A 20,946-nucleotide genomic window follows, 5' to 3' on the forward strand; every position below is an offset into this window, starting at 1 on the left:
CGTCTGAACTTACCTATTTATTTTCCTTGTTCCTCTTCCACTGAATAAATGCAATGCCTAATTTTTCACTTGTATGATTATAGCTGTGAGACCCTCACCCTTTATTCTCAAGGGAAGAGAAGGAATTTTCTTTTTTCTTTTTTTCTTTTTTTGGATTTTTCGAGACAGGGTTTCTCCATAGCTTTTGGTTCCTGTCCTGAAACTAGCTCTTGTAGACCAGGCTGGCCTCGAACTCACAGAGATCCGCCTGTCTCTGCCTCCCGAGTGCTGGGATTAAAGGCATGCGCCACCACTGCCCAGCTGAGAAGGAATTTTCTAGCAAAATGTTTTAAAACTAAAAACCCAGGTTAGCTTGTTCCCAGGAAGATAGTGGCCTCCCCACCTGAGAAATTACGCCTGGCCACCTGGTATAGGCTGATAAAGATGGCCTGATTCAGGAACAGTATAACCTTGCTCTAAGAACAAAGAACTAGCTGACATAGAAGGATGGGACAGAGTAAAAGACCTTGCTCCCGTGCCAAAGCAACTTCAAAAGGCCTTCTTGTAATTCTTGCCTTTAAAAGCTAAGCCCACAGAGGAGCTCTGACTCCTCACTGCAGAAGGGGTTGGAGATGAGTTCCGAACTAGTTCATAGTATGCTAACAAACCTTACTTATTACAGTCTGGCCTCTCTGGTGGTCTCTCTGGGGGTTGTAATCTGGGCACAGCAATAGCAACATCTAAGTCATTCGTTCTCCCTGACTTTGCCTCGAACTCTTTTAGGTATTTTTTGTTATTTTTTAATTATGTGGGAGGGGGAGGGTGTGCACATGAGAGCAGGTGCCCTCAGAGGACAGGAGCGTCACATCTCCCTGGAGCTGGAGTTACAGGTTGTGAGCTGTAACACATCTGACATGTGTGTTGGGGTTTATCTACGCCGGGCGGTGGTGGCACACACCTTTAATCCCAGCACTCAGGAGGCAGAGGTGGGCAAATCTCTGAGTTCGAGGCCAGCCTGGTCTACAAGAGCTAGTTCCAGGACAGGCTCCAAAGCTACAGAGAAATCCTGTCTCGAAAAACAAAACAAAACAAAAAACAAAAAAAAGACCAAGAAACCAAAAGCTTAAACCTTGAACTAGCTGGTTCTAAGCAAAAAGTGAAGCAATGTTGCCTAGAAATTAAACAGTTCATGGAGACAAAGAACTCCAAAAGAAAAATGAAGAAAACTTTTCAGAAACCCGGTATAATGCAAAAAAAATGGAAAAAGAAACGGAACAGAAATTAGCGCAGCTCCAAGCGGAGTTAGACAAGGTATATGGAAACCAGATTATGCAAATTAAACAAGAATTGATAAAGCAACACATATACAGGAGAACTTGCTACATCATGACACATACATACAACACACACGCACATGATGCGCACACAGGCAACCTGACACACTTCCACATACATACAAACCTAATACACTGCTACACACATGAAGACATCCTGACACGTACATACAGCACATATACACGCAATGCACATATACGGAGGCAGCCTCACACACACACACACACACACACACACACACACTGCTACATACATGCAGACAACCTGACACACACTTCTACATACATACAGGCAATCTAACAGACATGCACTCACGCACACACAGACACACACACCTGCGACACCTTAAAGCTGGTTGAGTTCCCACCCAGCCAGCTAACGGCCGTTCGCCACCACTGCGCATGCTCGCCCGCTCGAAGCGGGTCGTCCCCGGATGACGTCAGCAAGCGGCGTCGAGCCTCGGCGCCATGCTGGGCCTGCGGGGCGCAGGGCTGGCGTGGGGTTTGAGGGCGGTGACACCGGCGTGGCGGCGATGTCCGTTCGGACTCTCTCTGGCCCTGGCCCGCACGGCAGGGGCTTGGGGCGCGCGGGACTGGCGGGTACCGGCCCCGGGGGCACCGCGCGGGCGCGCACTCAGCCTGTCGGCCGCGGCCGTGGTGAACTGGGCGCCGCGCCCCCTGCAGCCCTACCTGCGCCTTATGCGCCTGGACAAACCCATCGGTGAGTGAGGCGAGAGGGCGGGGCCCCGGCTGCCAGGGGTGGGCCCGTGGTGCCGGTCACTTCGGGACCTGGTCAGGACTTCAGTCGGGGACCCCCTATTGTCCTGAGCCCCGGAGGCGGACAGTGATAGCAAGAAAGATGAGTTTCACGGAGGCCCTTCGGAGATGATCTAGCCCACCTTTGCTTTCTCGAAACCCACGCGTGGCGATTTGCAGACTTGGAGCATTTCTGCATTCATTAGTTTTCTATTCTGCCGCCAACCCTATAAGGCCCAAAGACACATTAGTAAGACTGTTGAAGAAACCAAGGCTCCTCGTTATAGGAGGACCTAGCGTTGGTGCCTGGCTTTTTCTCCTGCATCACCGGTTACCGAGATTTAGTGCCTTTGACGCAGACAGTGTCGCGCTTCTGGGTTGCCTGTCAACGTCAGACTGACACAATCATCTCTTTCTTCTACGACCCCCTTCTTTTTTTCTCCTGCTCATCATAGTGCCTATCGGTTACTAATGTGTGCACTGTTGACAGCTGTGATACAATATAAGCTCCATATGCACGGAGCTCCTAAAGCGCAGCCCAGCAGCTAACGGAATTTACTTGGCCCCAGTGATAGAAAGCTAGGGAAACTATCAGCTTTCAAAGAATTTGTTTCTGGTTGGAAAAGAGTTGATGACCTAGGAAAGTATAGAAACAAATCTCTGGTATAGGTCATGCACAAGAAAAAGAACTTTCTAAGGGTCTCCAGTCCTTGAAAAACAGAAGAAATAGCACTCCAAAGGAAGCGCTGTGCAGCGGAGGAGTGAGGAGATCTTGGAGAAAGAGCTTCGAGATCCAGATGTGGTGGCTCACACCTGTGATGCAGCCCTCTAGAGGCTAAAGTAGGACGACCGATTCACGTCGCAGGCCAGTCTGAGCTGTATGCTCTGAAAAAACAAAAACATGTCGTGTATTAAGAATATTAACCTCTGGGACGGTGGTGGCGTGCGCCTTTAATCCCAGCACTCGGGAAGCAGAAGCAGTCGGATCTCTGTGAGTTTGAGGCCAGCCTGGTCTAAAGAGCGAGTGCCAGACTGACTCTGTAGCTAACGAGAAACCCTGTCTTGAGGGGGAAAAAAAAAAAGCCTGCCTGCAAAACCACACAATGGGAGACAGGCTGGACCGAAGAAAGTGGTAACAGGAAGAGGTGAAGGCAGAATTCTAGCCAATGTCGATGTTGGTATATACAGTTTCAGTGTCTAGAAGTACATCCAAATGTGTAAATTGCTTATTCCACCTTTTTCTATCCAGACCCACCCCACAAAGTGGCCTTTTGTGGGTTTTGGTGTTTTGTTTTCAGACAGGGTCCCATTATGTACCTGAGGCCAGTCTTGAATTCAGTCCTGCCTCCATATTTTCCCAATTGCTTGGATTTCGGGCATGCACCACCATGCTGGGTTTTATTTCATTTTGTGTGAGACAAGGGCTTGTTGGCTTTGTACTCAGAGCTTGCCCCATTCTTTGGAGTGGCACCGCACCCAGCAAGGCCTTGCTTTTGATAGTCTTTACATGTGTTCCTGTTTGGCATTCAGGCCCAGATTTTAACAATCAGAGATTAAAGTACAAAAGCCTCTAAACGGAAGGTAGGCCTGCAATTGTTAGCGTGTTATGTAACTCGGGGTTCACACAGCACTTTATAATTCTGTTCTTAGATTCTGTATGACAGAGCTACAGGATAGACTTACAGGCATGCAGGACAGATCAACAGCTGCCATTGTTCCTGCTTCCACAGTTAAACATATTCTAGTGGCTGTATATGTAACAGGACTCTATAAAATGGTCATGAGCCAAGTTTAGACCGAGACCTCTTTGGCCCTTCTCCATTCAGTGGAGGGAGTGTGGTTAAATTTTTTTATGTCTCTCCACTTTCATTTCTTTATCTATAAAAGGGAAGTGCTAATGTTGACTTTTTAAAATTATTCTTAACATCTACACCATGATAGATACTTTGAATCATGCCCGCATATAAGGGCACTATTAGTGGCTTTATTAGCATTAGCCACTGTTACTTCAGAATAGTAGTGGGGATTCGAGATTTATAAGTATCTTAAAATGCTGGCTTGCATGTTTTGATGCTAAATAAGATGAATACAGGATAGAATTCACTCAACAAATGGTTTTGGGCCCCAACCATGTGTCAGGAGCAGTAATTGGCAGTAGCATTTCTGCTAAATATTTATAATTCTCTTCTTGTAAGATAGTTATTATTTTACTGTAGTGGGATTATATTTTATTACTTTCATAGACCACTGTCAGGCTTCAGTTTTTTTTTTTGAGAAGGCAGTAACAAAGTTTCATTGTTGTTTTCCAGTACCTGGAGATCAAGGCCTTCCATATGCTAGGCCAGCACAATACTGCTGAGCTCCACAAAGCCTGCATTACTGCAGAAGTTTCACCAGGTGGCACTCTTTCCACCAAAATGGCAGTGTCATTTTTCCTTCTCCATGGGTGATTTTGTTGTCTTAAGGAAATCTATATAATTAGAGAATCATAGGCCCAGTCTACACAAGCATTTTGTTCTGCCCATCACTTTCAGAATTTGACCATTTTATTTCATCTCCCAGAGAGTTTTTCTCTTTCATAATAAACATTTCTGTCCGTAGCCTATTTGGCTTCTCACTACCCGGTACCTGTCTTCACAGAATAGCCATAGGAACGAAGGTGTCACAGAGGACAGACAGAAGTGTCCCTGGAGTCAGGAGAGCTGAAGCAGTAGAATGTCTGTATGCACTGAGATTTAGGTATGGGAACTGAGAGTTTTTGACCTAAGCTGCAGCTAGACTTCTGGGTTAGAGCTCCATCTTAACCAGAGTGACTTCGGGTAAATCCTGCCCTCTGTCTTTCAGTCTCTGGATTAGTTACCTTTCTGTGCTGTGGTAAAACACCATGATCTGGCGACTTATGGAAGAAAGGGTTTATTTGGGCTGTGGTTCCAGAGGGTTAGATCCATCATGGCGAGGAGCATGGCACCAAGATGTGGCTAGAAAGAAGCCGAGAGCAGAGAGCACACTGAGAAGGGCCACGTCTTTAAACAAAGTGATAGGCTTTGTCCTCTATGGTTGCACCTCCTACATCTCCCACACAGCACCGTCCTCTAAAGCCACTTGTTAAATGCCAGTGCCTGTAGGGGGTGTTCTACTTCAGACCCAAAAGTGCTTTGTGACAGCTGTTGCTGCCGGTACCTGGAGTTCCTAAACATCCTCTGTGCTTTGATAAGTGCCTTCACATGACAGGGGCTCAAGGAATATTAATATTATTATTACTTCAGGAGTTAAAAACAAGAGAAAACTGACTGTACTTATGTATGCTACATCTCTTTTAGTTTTATTTTGTTTTTTGAGATAGGGTTTCTCTGTGTAACATTCATAATTGTCTTGTAGATCAATCTGGCCTTGAAGTCACTGAGATCTGCCTGCCTCTGCCTCCCAAGTGCTGGGATTAAAGGTGTGCACCACCACTGCCCGTATTTGTATGTATCTTTATATAGTTGGTTAATCCATTCTGCCTGTAGACTGGTAGAATACGTGTAGCCCCAAGTTCAGATTTCATAACTGTCGGCCTTAATATTGTTATCTCTTTTAAAACTCAGTGAGGTAGATGCTCTTTTTCCTTGTTTTCAGATGAAATTAAGACTTAAGCCTTCAGATACTTTAGTGTCTATATCTGCCCCCTTACATGTGGAGGTCTCCTGACCTTTTGGTCTGCAAGAGCTGCCTAATCTGTAGGGACCACTACAGGCTCTCAGTAAGTGAGGTCATAATTGTAATATGTGCCTGTGGCCAAGGAAGGTCTTGCTACACTGTGCTCTGGGTATTCTGTAGCTTAGGAACCATTATTTTGAATTCTTGGTCCTCCTGCCTCAGCCTCCCCAGTGCTGTAATTCCAGGCATTGACCTGTCTTATGTTTTACTGTGATTATACTTTTTGGGGGGATGTGGTGATTGTGCTGTGTACTTGATTTTTTTGTGTGTATGTGGGGGGGGAGTATTTTTGTCAACTTGACACAAGCTAGAGTCATCTGGGAAGAGGTGACCTCAACTGAGAAAATGTGTCCTTCTGATTGCCCAGGACATTTTCTTGGTTAATGATGTGGAAGGCTTAACCCACTGGGGACAGTGCTACCCTGGTCAGATGGTTCTGGGTGGTAGAAGGAAATGGGTTGAGCAAGCCAGTAAGCATCAGTCCTGCCTCCAGGTTGCTGCCCTGCCTCCCTTTAATGATGGTCTGTGATGGGGATAGCCATACCCAATAAACCCTTTCCCTGGTTTCAGCTGGTCATGGTATTTGTCACAGCAGCAGAAGCCAAAACAGTGATTAAGAAAGTGAAGCAATTATCTGATTTAAATGTGTCCGTTTCTGTTTTCCGTGTGGTTCTGGTTTCGTTTAGGAACCTGGCTGCTGTACTTGCCATGCACCTGGAGCATTGGTCTGGCCGCTGAACCAGGCTGTTTTCCTGACTGGTACATGCTGTCACTTTTTGGCACTGGAGCTATTCTGATGCGTGGAGCTGGCTGTACTATTAATGACATGTGGGACCGTGACTTCGATAAAAAGGTAGCTTCACCCTGGGAAGGAACGGAGGCTTCTCTCATTTCTGCAGAACACCATGATGACCTCACATGATGCCACTGAAGTCTGCCATGACTAACCACTGTTGCAAAGGGCAGTTCACTTCCCTCCGGCAGAAGAGTGGAGCAGGGATGTGTACTGGAGTTTTACAGGTAATTTAGAATGGAGGAGCTAAAGGTAGGAGAGACAGCTAGAAATTGACCCTGAACCTTTCCACGTCTAAAGATAAGTCATCCTTGCCTCCGAGGTCTTAGTTTAAATGACTAAGGCAGGCATTAGCTTTGGCTCCCCCAAAGCCCCTGCCCTCAGTTTGCTCTTAAGTTCCAGTTACCCACAGTCGGCCATGGACCAAAACTAAGAAGTGGAAAATACCAGACCCTGAGTGTACGAGTTTTAAATTATACACCAACAAGTGTTATCACAAGAGCTCACCTACTAAAAATACACTTCTCACAAGTGGCCTGTTTTACTCTTAGTTAGTTTCTTACTGGGAGACAGAAGTGCACTGTAGTGGACAGTTGTCTCTATCTCCCCTCTTGTGTGCGTGCGTGTGTTTCCTGGGATCGGGATGGGATGGAAGTGGGCAGAAACCATTTGATGGGCACCTCCGTGCCATACAGACAGCTGTGGCTATTTGATTGGCCAGCAAATGCAAACCTGATTTGAATGTTGATATTTCCTGGATCATTTTCGTTCTGCATATTGTTATAAATGAGACTTCAGATTTGTGCTTAAAGTAGTTCAGCATTCCCTTTTTAAAGCTCAGTGTAAGGCTTATAGAAGATGAAAACCAGTGCTAGAAATTAGCACATGTGTGAGGAACCATGTGCTGTTTATAAAAGCGAACATTTGAGATTAAATATTCAGAAAGGATTTTGTTCTTAGTTACCCTCAGAACTAGTCTAATACTGTTGAGCTTGGGAAGTACATATTGAAGAAGACATGAAAAGGTACAGTATGTGACTGAGCAGCCTTAGAAAGCATGCGCCAGCCCCACCCTGTAACCACTCACGTAGTCTGACTTGTGCTCCAGGAAGGGGACCGCATGTGCTGTCCTTTATCCTTCCCACTAAGAAACTCCAACTGTCACTTAGAAAACAACAAAACCGACTGGAGAGGAAAAGGTGGCAGAGCCCCAGGAACCCCAGAAGAGCATGGTACATTAGTTTTGTGTATTATTTTTGTCTCGCATATCTCAATCTTAGAACTGAAGAGGCCAGCAGGCTGGGGACACAAATGGGCACAGACAAAACCAAGCACCCACAAAAGCCTATTTCTCAGGAGCAGGTGTGCGCTTCTAATTCCACCTGGAAATAATTAGGCAGCATCTGCAGTCCCTTCCACTGACCAAAGTGGTGTCAATAACCCAGCTAAAACAAGTTTAAAATGAGATTAGAGGGGCTGGAGAGGTGGCTCAGTGGTTAAGAGCACTGGCTGTTCTTCCAGAGAACCTGGGTTTAACTCCCAGTGCCCACATGGCAACTCACAGCCATCTGTGACTCCAGTTTCAGAGGATCTGAAGCTCTTTCCAGGCCTCTTGGTAAGCACCAGGCACTCACATGATCCACAGACATACATACAAGCAAAACATCATACACATAAAATAATGAAATAAAATAAATGAGATTAGGGACACATAAAATGCTTGGGTTTCAAGTAAGAAATACCAAAAAATACCTGAAGAAATAACAGCTGAATGTCTGAAATTTGGCAAAGGGCGTAAGTGTCCGTTGTGTAAGTACGTTATCAGGAAGGTGGGTGCTGTCATCATGGTAAATAAATCTACAGTAAGATATATCACAGTCTGCAGCTCTTGAGTACAGTGGAAGAGAAATGCTGAAAATATAGCTCATAAAAAGGAATATTGCTGTATTGGATTTCACCAGAGTTAGTTTAGATATGTTGGAGGCCCTTTAAGAGGATTAAAGTATGCACTGGTGAATATTTTGAAAGCACATACCTACCTGGATACCAGTATACAAAATTCTCAGAGCCAAGCACTAAATAAAAATCTGATCAATCCATGAATTCGTCCCATAGGAAGATGGCAAAACTGCAAGTGTCACGTACACATTTTTGTTTTAACATCATTAGCTTTGATTTAAATACAAATTTCAACTACGGTAAAGTATCACTACAGACCTATCAGGATGGCTGAAACGGAAAACAATGGCAGCACTAAATGCTGCCTAGAGCAGTTCACATATCCACTATTGCTGGTGGGGAGAGAACCCGGCTTGTTTTCCTGTGGGTACACAGCTGTCATTCAGGGGTGCCTGTGCATTCCTCCACAGAAACAAAGCTTATGTTCACATGGCATTTTGCATATGAATGTAGTGGCTTTACTTATAGGTCCAAACTGAAACAAGCCAGTAGTTCTTTCCTGTGTGAGTAGACCGTGCATGATGCATTTATGCTCTGGAAAACTGCAGCAACAGCAAAATCATCCATGCAACAGTGTGGGTGCATTTCCCGGGATTATGTCAAGAGAAAGGAAAAGCCTGAATGGATCACCCTCTGTGCGGTTGTAGGAATCAAGGAGTGACAGAGGGAAGAGAGTGACATCCAGGGAAAATGGAGGTCCTTGGAGCAGGAATCTTAGTAGGTTTTGTCTGTCTTGACATCAAAATTCTGGTTCCATCAAGTTTCCCAGGATGTCATTAACGGAACGGATGATACAGGTATATGGGAGTTCCATATTCTTTTTTTTATTCCATATTTTTTAACAATTTATTTCATGTGCATTCTTTTTTTTTTTTTTTTTTTTTTTTTTTTTTTTTTTTGGTTTTTCGAGACAGGGTTTCTCTGAGGCTTTGGAGCCTGTCCTGGAACCAGCTCCGTAGACCAGGCTGGTCTCGAACTCACAGAGATCCGCCTGCCTCTGCCTCCCGAGTGCTGGGATTAAAGGCGTGCGCCACCATCGCCCGGCTGCATTCATGTTTTGTCTGCATATATGTCTGTGTGAAGGTGTCAGATCCTCTGGAACTGGAGTTACAGGCAGTTATGAGCTGTTGTGTGGGTGCTGGGAACTGAACCTGGCAGAGCAGCCAGTGCTCTTAACCCCTGAGCTATCTCTCCAGCTCCATTTCTTTTTTTTTTTTTTTTTTGGACTTTTCGAGACAGGGTTTCTCTGTAGCATTTGGTTCCAGCTCCATTTCTTAACCATTTCTTAACTGCAGTCATCTCAGAGAAAAAGTTTCATTAAAAGATAATCAAGCCAGCCAACCTTTTCTGTTTCCTCTAGGGGTCTGGTTGTGTAATGGCGTTCACAAAGCTCAGGTGTTGAGCAGGTGTTTCCCATTGATTGAGATGGTGCTTGCTGCCTGGGGAGTTAATATGTCACCTGTCTCTTAAAGGCCTAGTTGCAGTCTTTACCCCTGTTTCCTAAAGTGTTGTCCATCACTAAGGACATGTTTATGGCTCGGGTTTGATTAATGCACTGAGCAGTTAGTAACTTGCTGATGAACTGAATGAAGAGTGGATTGCTGTCGGGAACACAGCTTCTGTGTGTTCATTGATACCGGGGTGATGATTTACTACTAAGTGATTGTATGGCAAACAATAGGTTAAAAACATAGTCTCAAATGTGAGGCTTTGTCATCCCATATCTAAAGTTCTTAATTTCTAACAACATTGAAAATTTTGATTATAATCTTTATATGTGTTTGAATTTGACATAGTCACATTTCAGGGGGGAGAATCAGCAGCAGTCATGATCCCCGTGTTTAACAGTGCCATCCACATTTCTCCAGCTGACTTACCTTTATCATTTCAGCGTCGTCAGTCCGATAGCACAGACCCATTCAGGGTCATGTCTCATGTAGTGCTTACCATCCTAGAACAGGGCGCTGGCCTTATCCGCAACCTGCTGAGGTTCCCTCTCTCCTGAGAACTCCAGTCATTTTACCACCTTCCTATGGAAGCAAGACCTGTGTGTTTGCTGAGCTCAGTGGCTAAGCATCAAGATCAGGAAGACACTTTGTGTTTAAGGATGGGATGGGGTGGGGATGGTGGGACAAACACTGCCCTTTAAAAGCCATGTTAAACATTTAAACGCGTGATTTTAGTTCTCGATAGTACTTCAAATTTTGATTTCACTCTGTTCATATTTGTGCTTTAGTGCCTGCCTCGGGTCTTTCACTATGTATGTATGTATGTATATATAAATAATGACTTTGTATGTGTGTTACAAAGGTTTATTTGCTTAGGTATTTTATGTAGGAGTGCTTTTGTCTGTGTGTATGCCTGTACGCCAGAAGAGGGCATTGGATCCTATTACAGATGGTTGTGAGCCACCATGTGATTGCTGGGAATTGAACTCAGGATTCTGGAAGGGTAACTGGTGTTATTAACTGCTGAGCCATCTCTCCAGCCCTCACTTTAGTTCTAAAATAGCATGCACTTCTCTGTATGGGTTAAGTAAGCTCTGCATGAGAGCAGTCAGAGTAAGAATGGATGAGGCATCTCTCCCCTTCCGTCATGTCGGCCTGAGGCTCTGTCTCCAGACAGGAGGCGTGAAGGCGGGTGCCCATCCCCTGAACCATCTCGCCAGCTCATGGACCTGTCTATTAATCAATGTTTAAACAAACAATTGAATTGGTGTATGAGGTTAAAGTGTCTGTTTTCCTTTGTTGAGGTTATGAGAACAGCAAATCGCCCAATTGCCGCTGGCGACATTTCAATCTTCCAGTCCTTCGTCTTCCTTGGGGGACAGCTGACCTTGGCACTGGGAGTTCTCCTGTGTTTGAACTACTACAGGTACAGTAGATGTGGTTGCACAGTTATGTGTAAACCATGTCCTCTGGATCAGAAAATGTGGAATGTAGAATTCTCTCTATTACAAATCTGTTAATTCTTGTGAAGCATCCATTCATGGGTTCAGAAGAGTAAAGGAACTCACTGTGCTGTGAGATTCAGGGACGCTTCAGCCAAGGAGTGAGGAGACCAGCTTGGTTCTGAAGCACCTTTAGTGTTTGCTATGGATGCTCCTGATGGGACACAAGGCCCATCCCCTGTGTGTAGGACAGCAATAGGTATGTGTATAGTTTTACTTTTGCGGCCTGTAACCACTGAGTACCGGAAGCAGAAGTGGTTAGGCTCAGTTAACATAAAGAGGAACTGTGTCTTTCCCAGAGTCTGAAACTAATATAAGTAGTAGAAGAGAAAAGTGTGAGGGCCCTTTCTTGGGTCAGTCTAAATAGGCCCAGCATCATATGGCTGTTCTCAGAGTACTCCTGAGTAAGGAGAGAGGGCGACAGAGAGCGTGCCCGCTAAGTATTGCTGTCTGGAGAATAGGTCCTCTCTCTCCTTCCTTCCTTCCTTCCTTCCTTTCCTGTCCTTTCCTTCCTTCCCTTTTTCTTTCTTTTCTTTTCTTTTTTCTTTCTCTCTCTGTCTATCTCTCTCCTTCCTTCTGTCCTTTCTTTTTTGTTTGTTCGTTTTAAGACAGGGTTTCACCAAGTTATCCTGGCTGCTGGAACTCACTCTGCAAACCAAACTGGCCTGGAACTCACAGATACTCATGCCTCTGCTTCCCAAGTGCTGGGATTAAAGGCTTGTGCCACCACCACCTGTCCTATTTTCTTTCTTAAGAAGTAACATATGCTATGTATGAAAGGGACTCTCCTTGGTCTGATGAACTCTCTGTTGGACACATGGAGAGCTAGGGAGATGGCTCATATGGTGGGGCACTTGCCATATAAGTGCAGTCCCCAGCACTGGGGAGGCAGAAACAGGCAGATCTCCAATAAGACACCTGTGTCAAAAAACAAGGTATGGCTCTTCAAGAGCACATCTTAAGTTGGCCTCTTTCCTCATCCCTCATGTGCACATGGGTGCACAGCGTGCGTGTACACACACACATAACACATACACACGCATGCACACATGCGCGCACAGTTACTGCACATCTTATGGTTTTTGAACAGGCTGTAATACATGGTCGTTTAAATTGGCAGGATGCTGGAGCCAGATTGCTTTAAGGTTTGAACCTTGGTCTCCCACAGATGAGCTGACCAACAATCTCTTCCTTAATTTCTTTGTGCTTCACCTTCCTCTGCAGAAGGAACCTCTTGTTGCCTAGTGAAGCTCAGAATGAACAGAACTGAAGCACTTAACAATGGTACCTAGTGCATGGAAGTACTGTGTGTGTTAACTGTTGTTTGGTTTGGTTCTTTTGTGACATTTAAAATGCTTTTCGAATCATTGTCTCTAGTAGGCAAACTCTAGGAAAGAATTTCATAAAAATAGTACTTAAGACAAAAATACCTTGCAATTAGGGATACTGATGACTTGAAAATGGTTACTGATTTCTAACGATTCCCTTAATCCTGTTGCTTCTGTTCCCAGCATAGCCTTGGGCGCGGCGTCCTTACTTCTTGTCATCACCTACCCACTGATGAAGAGAATCACGTTTTGGCCTCAGTTAGCCTTGGGTAAGACTGAGACAGCGAAAGATTTCCCTTCACACTGCCTGCCATGTTTTTATGTCCTGCATGGGTGTGTGCGTGTCTGTGATTATCAGGCCAGTCGTCAAGTTTTCTGAAGAATAAATTTTTATGCTTCAAAGGAATTTAGTTATTTTTATTGGCTGGGAAATCTTAGCGATTTGTTAAAATTATCAAGATTACTGTTTTCCTTAAGTGCCTTTAAAACCCTAGATATGCCATAAGATGATGGTTAATCAAGGTATCCTAAGGAGTTTGGGAGTGAGGTAACATGCACTTCTGTGGGCGAACCAAGGTGAAAATTGAGGCTTCCACAGCTCCCACTCTATGAAACTTTGGCCAGAATGTATTTGCAGCTCTCTGGCTCTGCATTAGTAAACCGTGAGCGACTAAGGAGCATCTTTCCCTGCCGCCCAGCCCAGCGTGGGCGTTATAGAGCACAAGCGCTCCAGAAAGTGTTTGTGTGGATGGGAGATACGGAGGGTGGGCAGGTCAGAAACTACTTCCAGACTTTCCCATCCTTTTCTAAGATATTCTAAACTACTCCTTTTCTAGGATATTCTAAACTGCTCCTTTTCTAGGATAGTCTAAACTATTCCTTTTCTAGGATATTCTAAACTGCTCCTTTTCTAGGATAGTCTAAACTATTCCTTTTCTAGGATATTCTAAACTGCTCCTTTTCTAGGATATTCTAAACTGCTCCTAGGCTGATTCTACTTCTATGAACCATTTTCCAGTAAATGAAAAGAATCAGGGAGATTTCATGAAGGGATGAGGACTTGACTTGTAGAAGAGTTGTGATGGAGTGTGTACCCGTCATGGAGAGTCTTTCTCTTTAGAGTAGACGGTACTGTTGTGGCGGGTCTGGAAATGTTTGGTAGGAGAAGTTTGAGACTCTGTTTTCAAACTGATGCCTGTGCCTGGCACGAATGCAGCCAGTACACTACTCTAAGCATTCACTGAGTCCCCACTTGCACTTTGCGCCAAGTGCTTAGACGATAAATGTGACTGAAACACAGCCACCGTTTTCCAGGAACTGGAGGCCGAGAGACAGGCAGGACATGGCAGTAGAGTGTGGGTGTGGCCGACGTGGATGTGGTGCTTTCTCGGGAGAGGAGGGGTGCTTGGAGTGGGAACAGACGCTGTAGGAAAGGGAAAGATAGGTGCAGAATGACTTGAGAGCTGTGTGGGCAGAGGTGTCCGCAGAAGGCTGAGCCTCTAGCCTGCAGCTTAGGAGGTGATCAGCCTTGCAGGTCGATGTAGGCTCTGTCAGTGCACGGATGTGTGTACAGACCTCACCGAGGCTGAGGGAGCAGAGTGAGTGTTGTCTGTACTCTGTTCCCATAGCTTACCGGGAGGTAGAGAGAGCCTGGTATGTCTGCATTCCGACTCCAGCACTCACAGTTTGATGGCTCTGCCAGGCACAAACTTCTTAGGTACCTTATTCTTAGGTACATTATTAGCTGTTATTTTAATTACTAGTTAAACTTTCTCTGCCTGTTTTTTTGTTGTTGTTATTGTTGTGGTTTTTTTTTGTTTTTGTTTTTTTTTTGTAAGATGTACAAATAAGAACCAGCCACAGGAGGTTGAGGAGATTCTGTGAAGGACACAGAGCAGTGTAGCAGGGTCTGACTGGAGTGAGCATTTGACATGTGCCGCCTTATGTTCCTATGCCTTATGTGTGCTGACGTACATTCTGCTTCCCCTGATTGCAGGGCTGACTTTTAATTGGGGTGCATTACTTGGATGGTCTGCTGTCAAGGGTTCCTGTGACCCAGCTGTATGCCTGCCTCTTTATTTTTCTGGAGTTATGTGGACACTGATATATGATACTATTTATGCCCACCAGGTAAAGAAATGATATATTTTTCTGAACTTTGGTTTAACTGCTGTGGTTTCTTTTTTTTTTTTTAATTTTTTTTATTTATTTATTATGTATACAATGTTCTGTCTGTGTGTATGCCTGAAGGCCAGAAGAGGGCACCAGACCCCATTACATATGGTTATGAGCCACCATGTGGTTGCTGGGAATTGAACTCAGGACCTTTGGAAGAGCAGGCAATGCTCTTAACCTATGAGCCATTTCTCCAACCCCACTGCTGTGGTTTCTAAGAGCCGTTTTTGTTTGTTTCTTTGTCTAATTTGGTTTTTGAGACATTTCATGTTACCCAGGCTGGCCCTGAACTTGTGTAACCAAGGATGACCTTGTGCTCCTGGTTCACTTGCCTCTCCTCTGAGATGGGATTACAGATCTGCACAGTGACTTTAACGGTAGACAAAGGAGATTGTTCCCTAAAAGGAAAACCATCCCCTGCTCCCTTTACCCAACAAAACATTGCTGCTCATTTTTACACTAGTTTACTCCACAGTTCAGCTGCTTTGTTCTGTTTTGTTCATAAGCATTAAATAATATTTACTATGTTCCAGGCACCCTTTTAAATATTTTACAAAAACCAAGTTAATCGTCTAACAGTCTACACAGGAAGGATCTTGTCTGTCCGCATTTTATGGATAAGTAACTTCCCATGGTTCCCTGGGTAGTGGGAACAGAGCTGAAATTCAAGCCCAGATGGTGTCCAAGTTCTGTACTCAGTTTCTCTTACCTCTGTCTGGATCTCGTCAGCACATCAGGCAGACCGTGAGGTGTGCAGGCAATACATTCCCTCTTTTCAGTTTCCTTCTTACTGTTTCTGAGGCACAAGGCTGTCCTTGAACTCCTGGGCCTTTCCACCACAGTCTCAAATGCTGGGTCCCAGTTATATGCCATCATCTCTGGCCATCCCCATATATTTTTATCTGTTCTTTGTCATTGTCACTTGAATATACCTAGTAGTCCCTTGACTTAGAATAGCATCACAATTTGAAATATAATGATATGTCTGTTTTGGCAAACTAAGCTGTTACTTAGTTTTGACAATTATAAATTATATTATCATCATTAACACTTCATACATATGAGTGTGTGAGTAAAATTTCCAGAATAGTGTTTTGAGGGATCTGGAGAGATGGTTCCACAATTGAGAGCACTTGCTGCTCTTGGAGAAGATCACCTGGTGCTTCCCAACTGCCTGTAACCCTTAGCTCCTGGGGATCTGATACCCCCTTCAGGTCTCTATGGCACCCATACACATGTACATGGCCACCAGTATGCACACATAACTGAAAATAAATCTTGTTTTCAAAGAGTATTTACTTAGGCACAAACGTCCTTACAGCTCCCTAGTGTTACCTTTTGTGGTTTGTTTGGGATGCCTGTTGTTGTTTTTCTTGATTCCTGAAGCACAGTTGATAAGCATTGTTTATAGTCAGTGTGTATGAAGTGATGTATCATACGTATACATTATGAAATGGTTAGTACATTCCCTACCACATTTGGTTACTACTTGTGTGTCTAGTCAGGTTATACTTACGAACTTTTTAAAAAGATTTATTTATTAATTCTATGAGTATGTGTGGGTGTTGGTTCCAGAAGAACCCAGCTCCACATGATGGTGTTGGTTCCAGGAGATAGTTACAGCACCCAGCTCCACGTGAAGGTGTTGGTTCCAGGAGATAGTTACAGCACCCAGCTCCACGTGAAGGTGTTGGTTCCAGGAGATAGTTACAGCACCCAGCTCCACGTGAAGGGATCAGCTGGGCTGAGTGGAGAGTGGGTGGGTGTGGATATGCAGTGAGCAGCATCTCCCGCATCTGTGACAGCATCAAGACTGAAACTGAGAACTGAGAGCTCCGGAGGAATGGAACTGAGAACTGAGAGCTCCGGAGGAATGGAGCTCAGGAAGAACAAAGACCAACCCAGGTGTGGGGCATGCCTTCAAATACCAGCGCCCAGCAGGCTGTCCTGGAACTCGCTCTGAGACCAGACTGGCCTTGAACACACGTCCACCTACCTCTGCCTCTTGAGTGCTGGGAGTCTCTCGTTTTCTATAGCTTGTGGTATAGCTATATGTTCTTTAACATGTGTGTTCTTTGGTTGGAAAGCAGGATCAGCTGTACATATATTAGAAAGGCTAAGTTGAATACTTGAGAACTGTGATTTCCATCTTACTGAATTAAATATCAAAACACGCTTTCCTATTCCTGGTGTTAGGACAAAAGAGATGACGCTCTGATTGGCCTGAAGTCCACAGCACTGCTGTTCAGGGAGAACACCAGGAAGTGGCTCAGTGGCTTTGGGATCGCCATGCTGGGAGCACTGAGCCTGGCTGGCGCCAACAGCGGTCAGACCCTCCCCTACTACGCTGCCGTGGCTGCAGTAGGAGCCCACCTGGCTCACCAGGTTTGATCTTTTCATTCATTACTTTCCCTTCAGTTTTCCTTACTATAAATTATTAAAATATTTAAACAACCACTGATAAATAGGCAAGGAACTTCCTGAAACAAACTGCTTGGCTTGTATTGCTTTGAACTTTTTCTCCCTCCTCAATTTCAGAAAATGAGCATTTCTAGGTATAGTGCCTGCCTTTAATCCTAGCACTCGGGAGGCAGAGGCAGGAGGATCTCTGTGAGTTTGAGGCCAGCCTGGTCTACATAGTGAGTTCTAGAACAGCCTGGACCATCTCAAAACAACCAAAATAAACGAAGCAAATAAAATTAACCTTGTTAATTTAGGAAAAAAAAATTAGATTTTTTGCTACTCCAAAAGCAAACTGATAAACCTTAAAATAATAGTAATATAGTAAAATAGGGCCAGACATGTCACTCATCTGATGAGGTGCTTGCCACCAAGTCTGATGGACTTAGTTTGATCCCCAGGACCCACACAGTGGAAGGAGAGAACCAGCTCCCTTGAGTTCTCTGACCCCTACATGCACACTGTGGCACACAAATGTGCTAGCACACTCACAGGCGTGTGTCCATGTGCACACACACAAATGTAATTTAAACCATAACAATCGTGAGTTCCATTAGTGTGGAGACCACTGCCAGCCAGAAAGCATGGGCCCTGTAGCTTGGAATCCCAGCTTCTGAGGAAGCTGAATCAGGAGGATGCATGAGTTCAAAGTCAGCCTAAGCCACTGAGTAGGACCTGATCTCCAGATGAAAACAGGCTGGAGATACCAGTCAGTGTTAGAGAGTTTGGCTATTGTGAGCGAGACCCCAACAACAGAACCAGCAGAAAATGCTAAGGTGACCTGACTGAATCCTCTAGAAAACAGTGTGATTGCATTGCTCACCCAGCATCCCAGCTCCTCTGCTGCTGCAGGCTTATGCTGAAACCTGCGTAAGGAACTTGTAAAATGATCAGCCAGATCTAAGTTTAACTGGATCAGTGACTGAAAAATGGGTGCTTTCTGAAACAGTGCTGCATAGTTGTTTTTTTTTTTTGAATAAGATAAAAAGGTAATGATGAACATGTATTCAGATGGTGTTCTATACGTATTATTGGGAACCATGTGTCATGTAGGCAGGCCTTGAGTGACATGCACAACAGAATTGGTCTGACATAGATTACACCTGCATGATCCTCACTGTAAATGCTAGGATTTGTGATTCTTCAGGGTTTCATCTTTTTTTCTACAGAAAGTCTCAGAATCCCCAAGAACTGAGAATTTGGTTCTACAAGGCCCACAATCATCTACTAATTGTCTGGTTTAAATAGAAAGTATACTTTAAAGTATTAGATGGTAAAGGAGAGGGAACATACAAGTCTCTATAAGTATTATAAGTAGTGTGTGGGCTACTTGATATTTTAAATTGCATCTATAGTCCTCAGTACACTTTTTCCCTTCCTTCCTTCCTCCCTCCCTCCCTCCCTCCCTCCCTCCGTTCCTTCATCTGTCTATATAGCCATGGCTGTCCTGAAACTTGCTTTGTGAAAGGAAGTCCTGATTTTGAGTCTGCGGACTGCCCAATAGAAAAGAGACAGTTGAGGCCAGGCAGGAATGTGATTTATGGTGCAAGAGGATCCAGAATCCACGGCCATCCTCAGCTACACAGTGAGACCCTGTCCAGAAAGGAAGGGTAGAAGGACGGAAGGTTGAATGCACCTTTTTGCCGCATCCACAGGGCTGGTGTGGAGAAGAGAACGTGGGTGATCTAGGTGGCTGGCCATAGATCTGGGTTTCTGGATCCCTTGTGAGCACAGGAGGGAGTCAAAAGCATTTGGGTAGACCATCTTTGGTTGTCATAGTAACCTAGGCATGTCTTCCTCATTTAGTGAGTGAGAACCAGGAATGTGCAGAGATTTCATCACCCTGCAGAATGAAGTTGTCCTGCTCAAATCAAACGTTCCTCATTTGAGATGCTGCTGTGGAAAATAAACCTGGAACCCAAGGGTGCTTTAGAGGCCGCCAAGTTCCTGTGCTCAAGGGCAGGTGGAGGGCCCCTTCCCTGAGTGCATAGGCCCAGAAAGCTTTGGGTTAGAGTTTTTTAAAAAAAGTTTGCAATATTTGCATGTATATAATGTATGCCTTGGAAATGGGACCCAAACTGAAACATGAAATTTCCATGTGTGTCATGTCTGTCTTAGTCACATAGCCAGAAGGAGCTTGCATACAAGAGCACCTGTATCCTGGCTGATTCATCACAGAAAGCCGTGTGCAGTCTCCAGCTGCGGTGTCAGCTTTGGGCATTGGAGTATTTCATGTTTGTGTGGAGGAATCCAGCCTATGGTTAGAACCAAGCATAGCAATGGATTGCTTCTCCAAACATTCTCACACCCTAGCCAGAACGTTTAGAACACAGTACGAGTGATTCCCCAGTAAGAAATGTTTTGATTTTTCTGCATTAGAAGATAGTTAGGGTGTAATACAGCTTCCTATAACTTATGTCTTCTCCTGAATAGATTACTCCGCCTATGCTGTGCTCTCTCTTTCAGATATACACTGTCGACATCCACAGACCCGAAGACTGCTGGAATAAATTTACCTCCAACCGCACCCTAGGAATACTCTTGTTCCTAGGGATCGTCCTGGGGAATTTGTGGAAAGAAAAAACAGAAGAAACAAAAAAATTGAAAATGTTGGAGTAGGAAATTAAACTGAGTCTGGTGGTACCCTCAGGAAGCAAAGGCAAGAGAGCCTCGAGGTCAAAGGCACTCAGTGACATGGTGGGACTCTGTCTCACAGAATCAAAGTGGCTTGGGTTGTAGCTCAGAGGTAGAGTGATGCTGACCCACTGTGCAACATGCCCAAGGCTCCAGGTTCCATCCTAGCAAAGAAAATCATGTCTAAAACACTCAGGGCTTGAGACCACATCATTACATTTGTCTGAGCAATCTGTTTAAGAAGCAAGAAGCGTGTGAGTAGAGTGTTTGCTGGGTTCTAGTGCAGCTGTCACCTAGCAAGATGCCCCCCTCCCCCTGTCACAGCACCTGGGGGCTCCTGGGGTTAGGTAGACCCCGCTTCATTTGGTGCAGCCTCTCTCTTTATTCTCACCTGAAGTTTCAGGAACTTTGGAAAAAGACTTGATGTGTAACTCATCTGAATTCATGACTTAGGAAAATGACCGTATGCTTCGTTTTATTTATCATTGAGAGTGCTAAGTTGGAGCACACTATTTTTTATTGTGATCATTACTTGCTGCCAAAGCTGGAATTCAAGAAGCTATCCTGGTTCTGGATGTAAAAGAATGTAAGCAAATAAAATTGTTGCTTAATGTATCTATGGATGTGACTCTCATATCAGCCTTGACATAGGAATTTTGATGTGTGTTTATTCCTTCCTTATCTTGGGCAGGCATAGTTTATAGGATGGTAACATATTACATAAATGAACTCTTTCCTCCATATTGCCCTTTTATCATGTTTCTGTCGAAGCAGCCAGAAAACCTGAGTAAGGTCAAGTCGTTTCCCAGCCCTGATCCCAGGGCCCCCATCACTCAGGACTCCCTTCTGGATCCTGTCACTCAGGACTCCCTTCCAGGT

At 44.7% G+C, this 20,946-nt stretch overlaps 1 protein-coding gene across 1 annotated transcript; it reads left to right on the plus strand.

Moving 5' to 3' along the window:
• Positions 1 to 1,760: 1,760 nt before the first annotated feature.
• LOC121460938 (4-hydroxybenzoate polyprenyltransferase, mitochondrial) lies at positions 1,761 to 20,682 on the plus strand. The gene is made up of 7 exons (XM_041671636.1): positions 1,761 to 2,034; positions 6,455 to 6,621; positions 11,273 to 11,394; positions 12,982 to 13,067; positions 14,795 to 14,928; positions 17,170 to 17,358; positions 19,900 to 20,682. The coding sequence occupies exons 1-7, from the start codon at positions 1,782 to 1,784 to the stop codon at positions 20,050 to 20,052; spliced, it is 1,104 nt and encodes a 367-aa protein (XP_041527570.1). The 5' UTR covers positions 1,761 to 1,781; the 3' UTR covers positions 20,053 to 20,682.
• The last annotated feature ends 264 nt before the right edge of the window (positions 20,683 to 20,946 follow it).

This window comes from Microtus oregoni, unplaced genomic scaffold (assembly GCF_018167655.1).
Source record: "Microtus oregoni isolate MIOR12 unplaced genomic scaffold, Mior012 000021F_ref0000039, whole genome shotgun sequence".
NCBI classification, from domain to species: domain Eukaryota; kingdom Metazoa; phylum Chordata; class Mammalia; order Rodentia; family Cricetidae; genus Microtus; species Microtus oregoni.

Bases quoted from the DNA above. Each gene is read 5' to 3' on its own strand.
- LOC121460938 (XM_041671636.1), top strand. From the start codon at position 1,782: ATGCTGGGCCTGCGGGGCGCAGGGCTGGCGTGGGGTTTGAGGGCGGTG. The intron at 11,395-12,981 runs GTACAGTAGATG...TTCTGTTCCCAG, and splicing joins CTGTGTTTGAACTACTACAG to CATAGCCTTGGGCGCGGCGT. The intron at 17,359-19,899 runs GTTTGATCTTTT...TCTCTCTTTCAG, and splicing joins GAGCCCACCTGGCTCACCAG to ATATACACTGTCGACATCCA.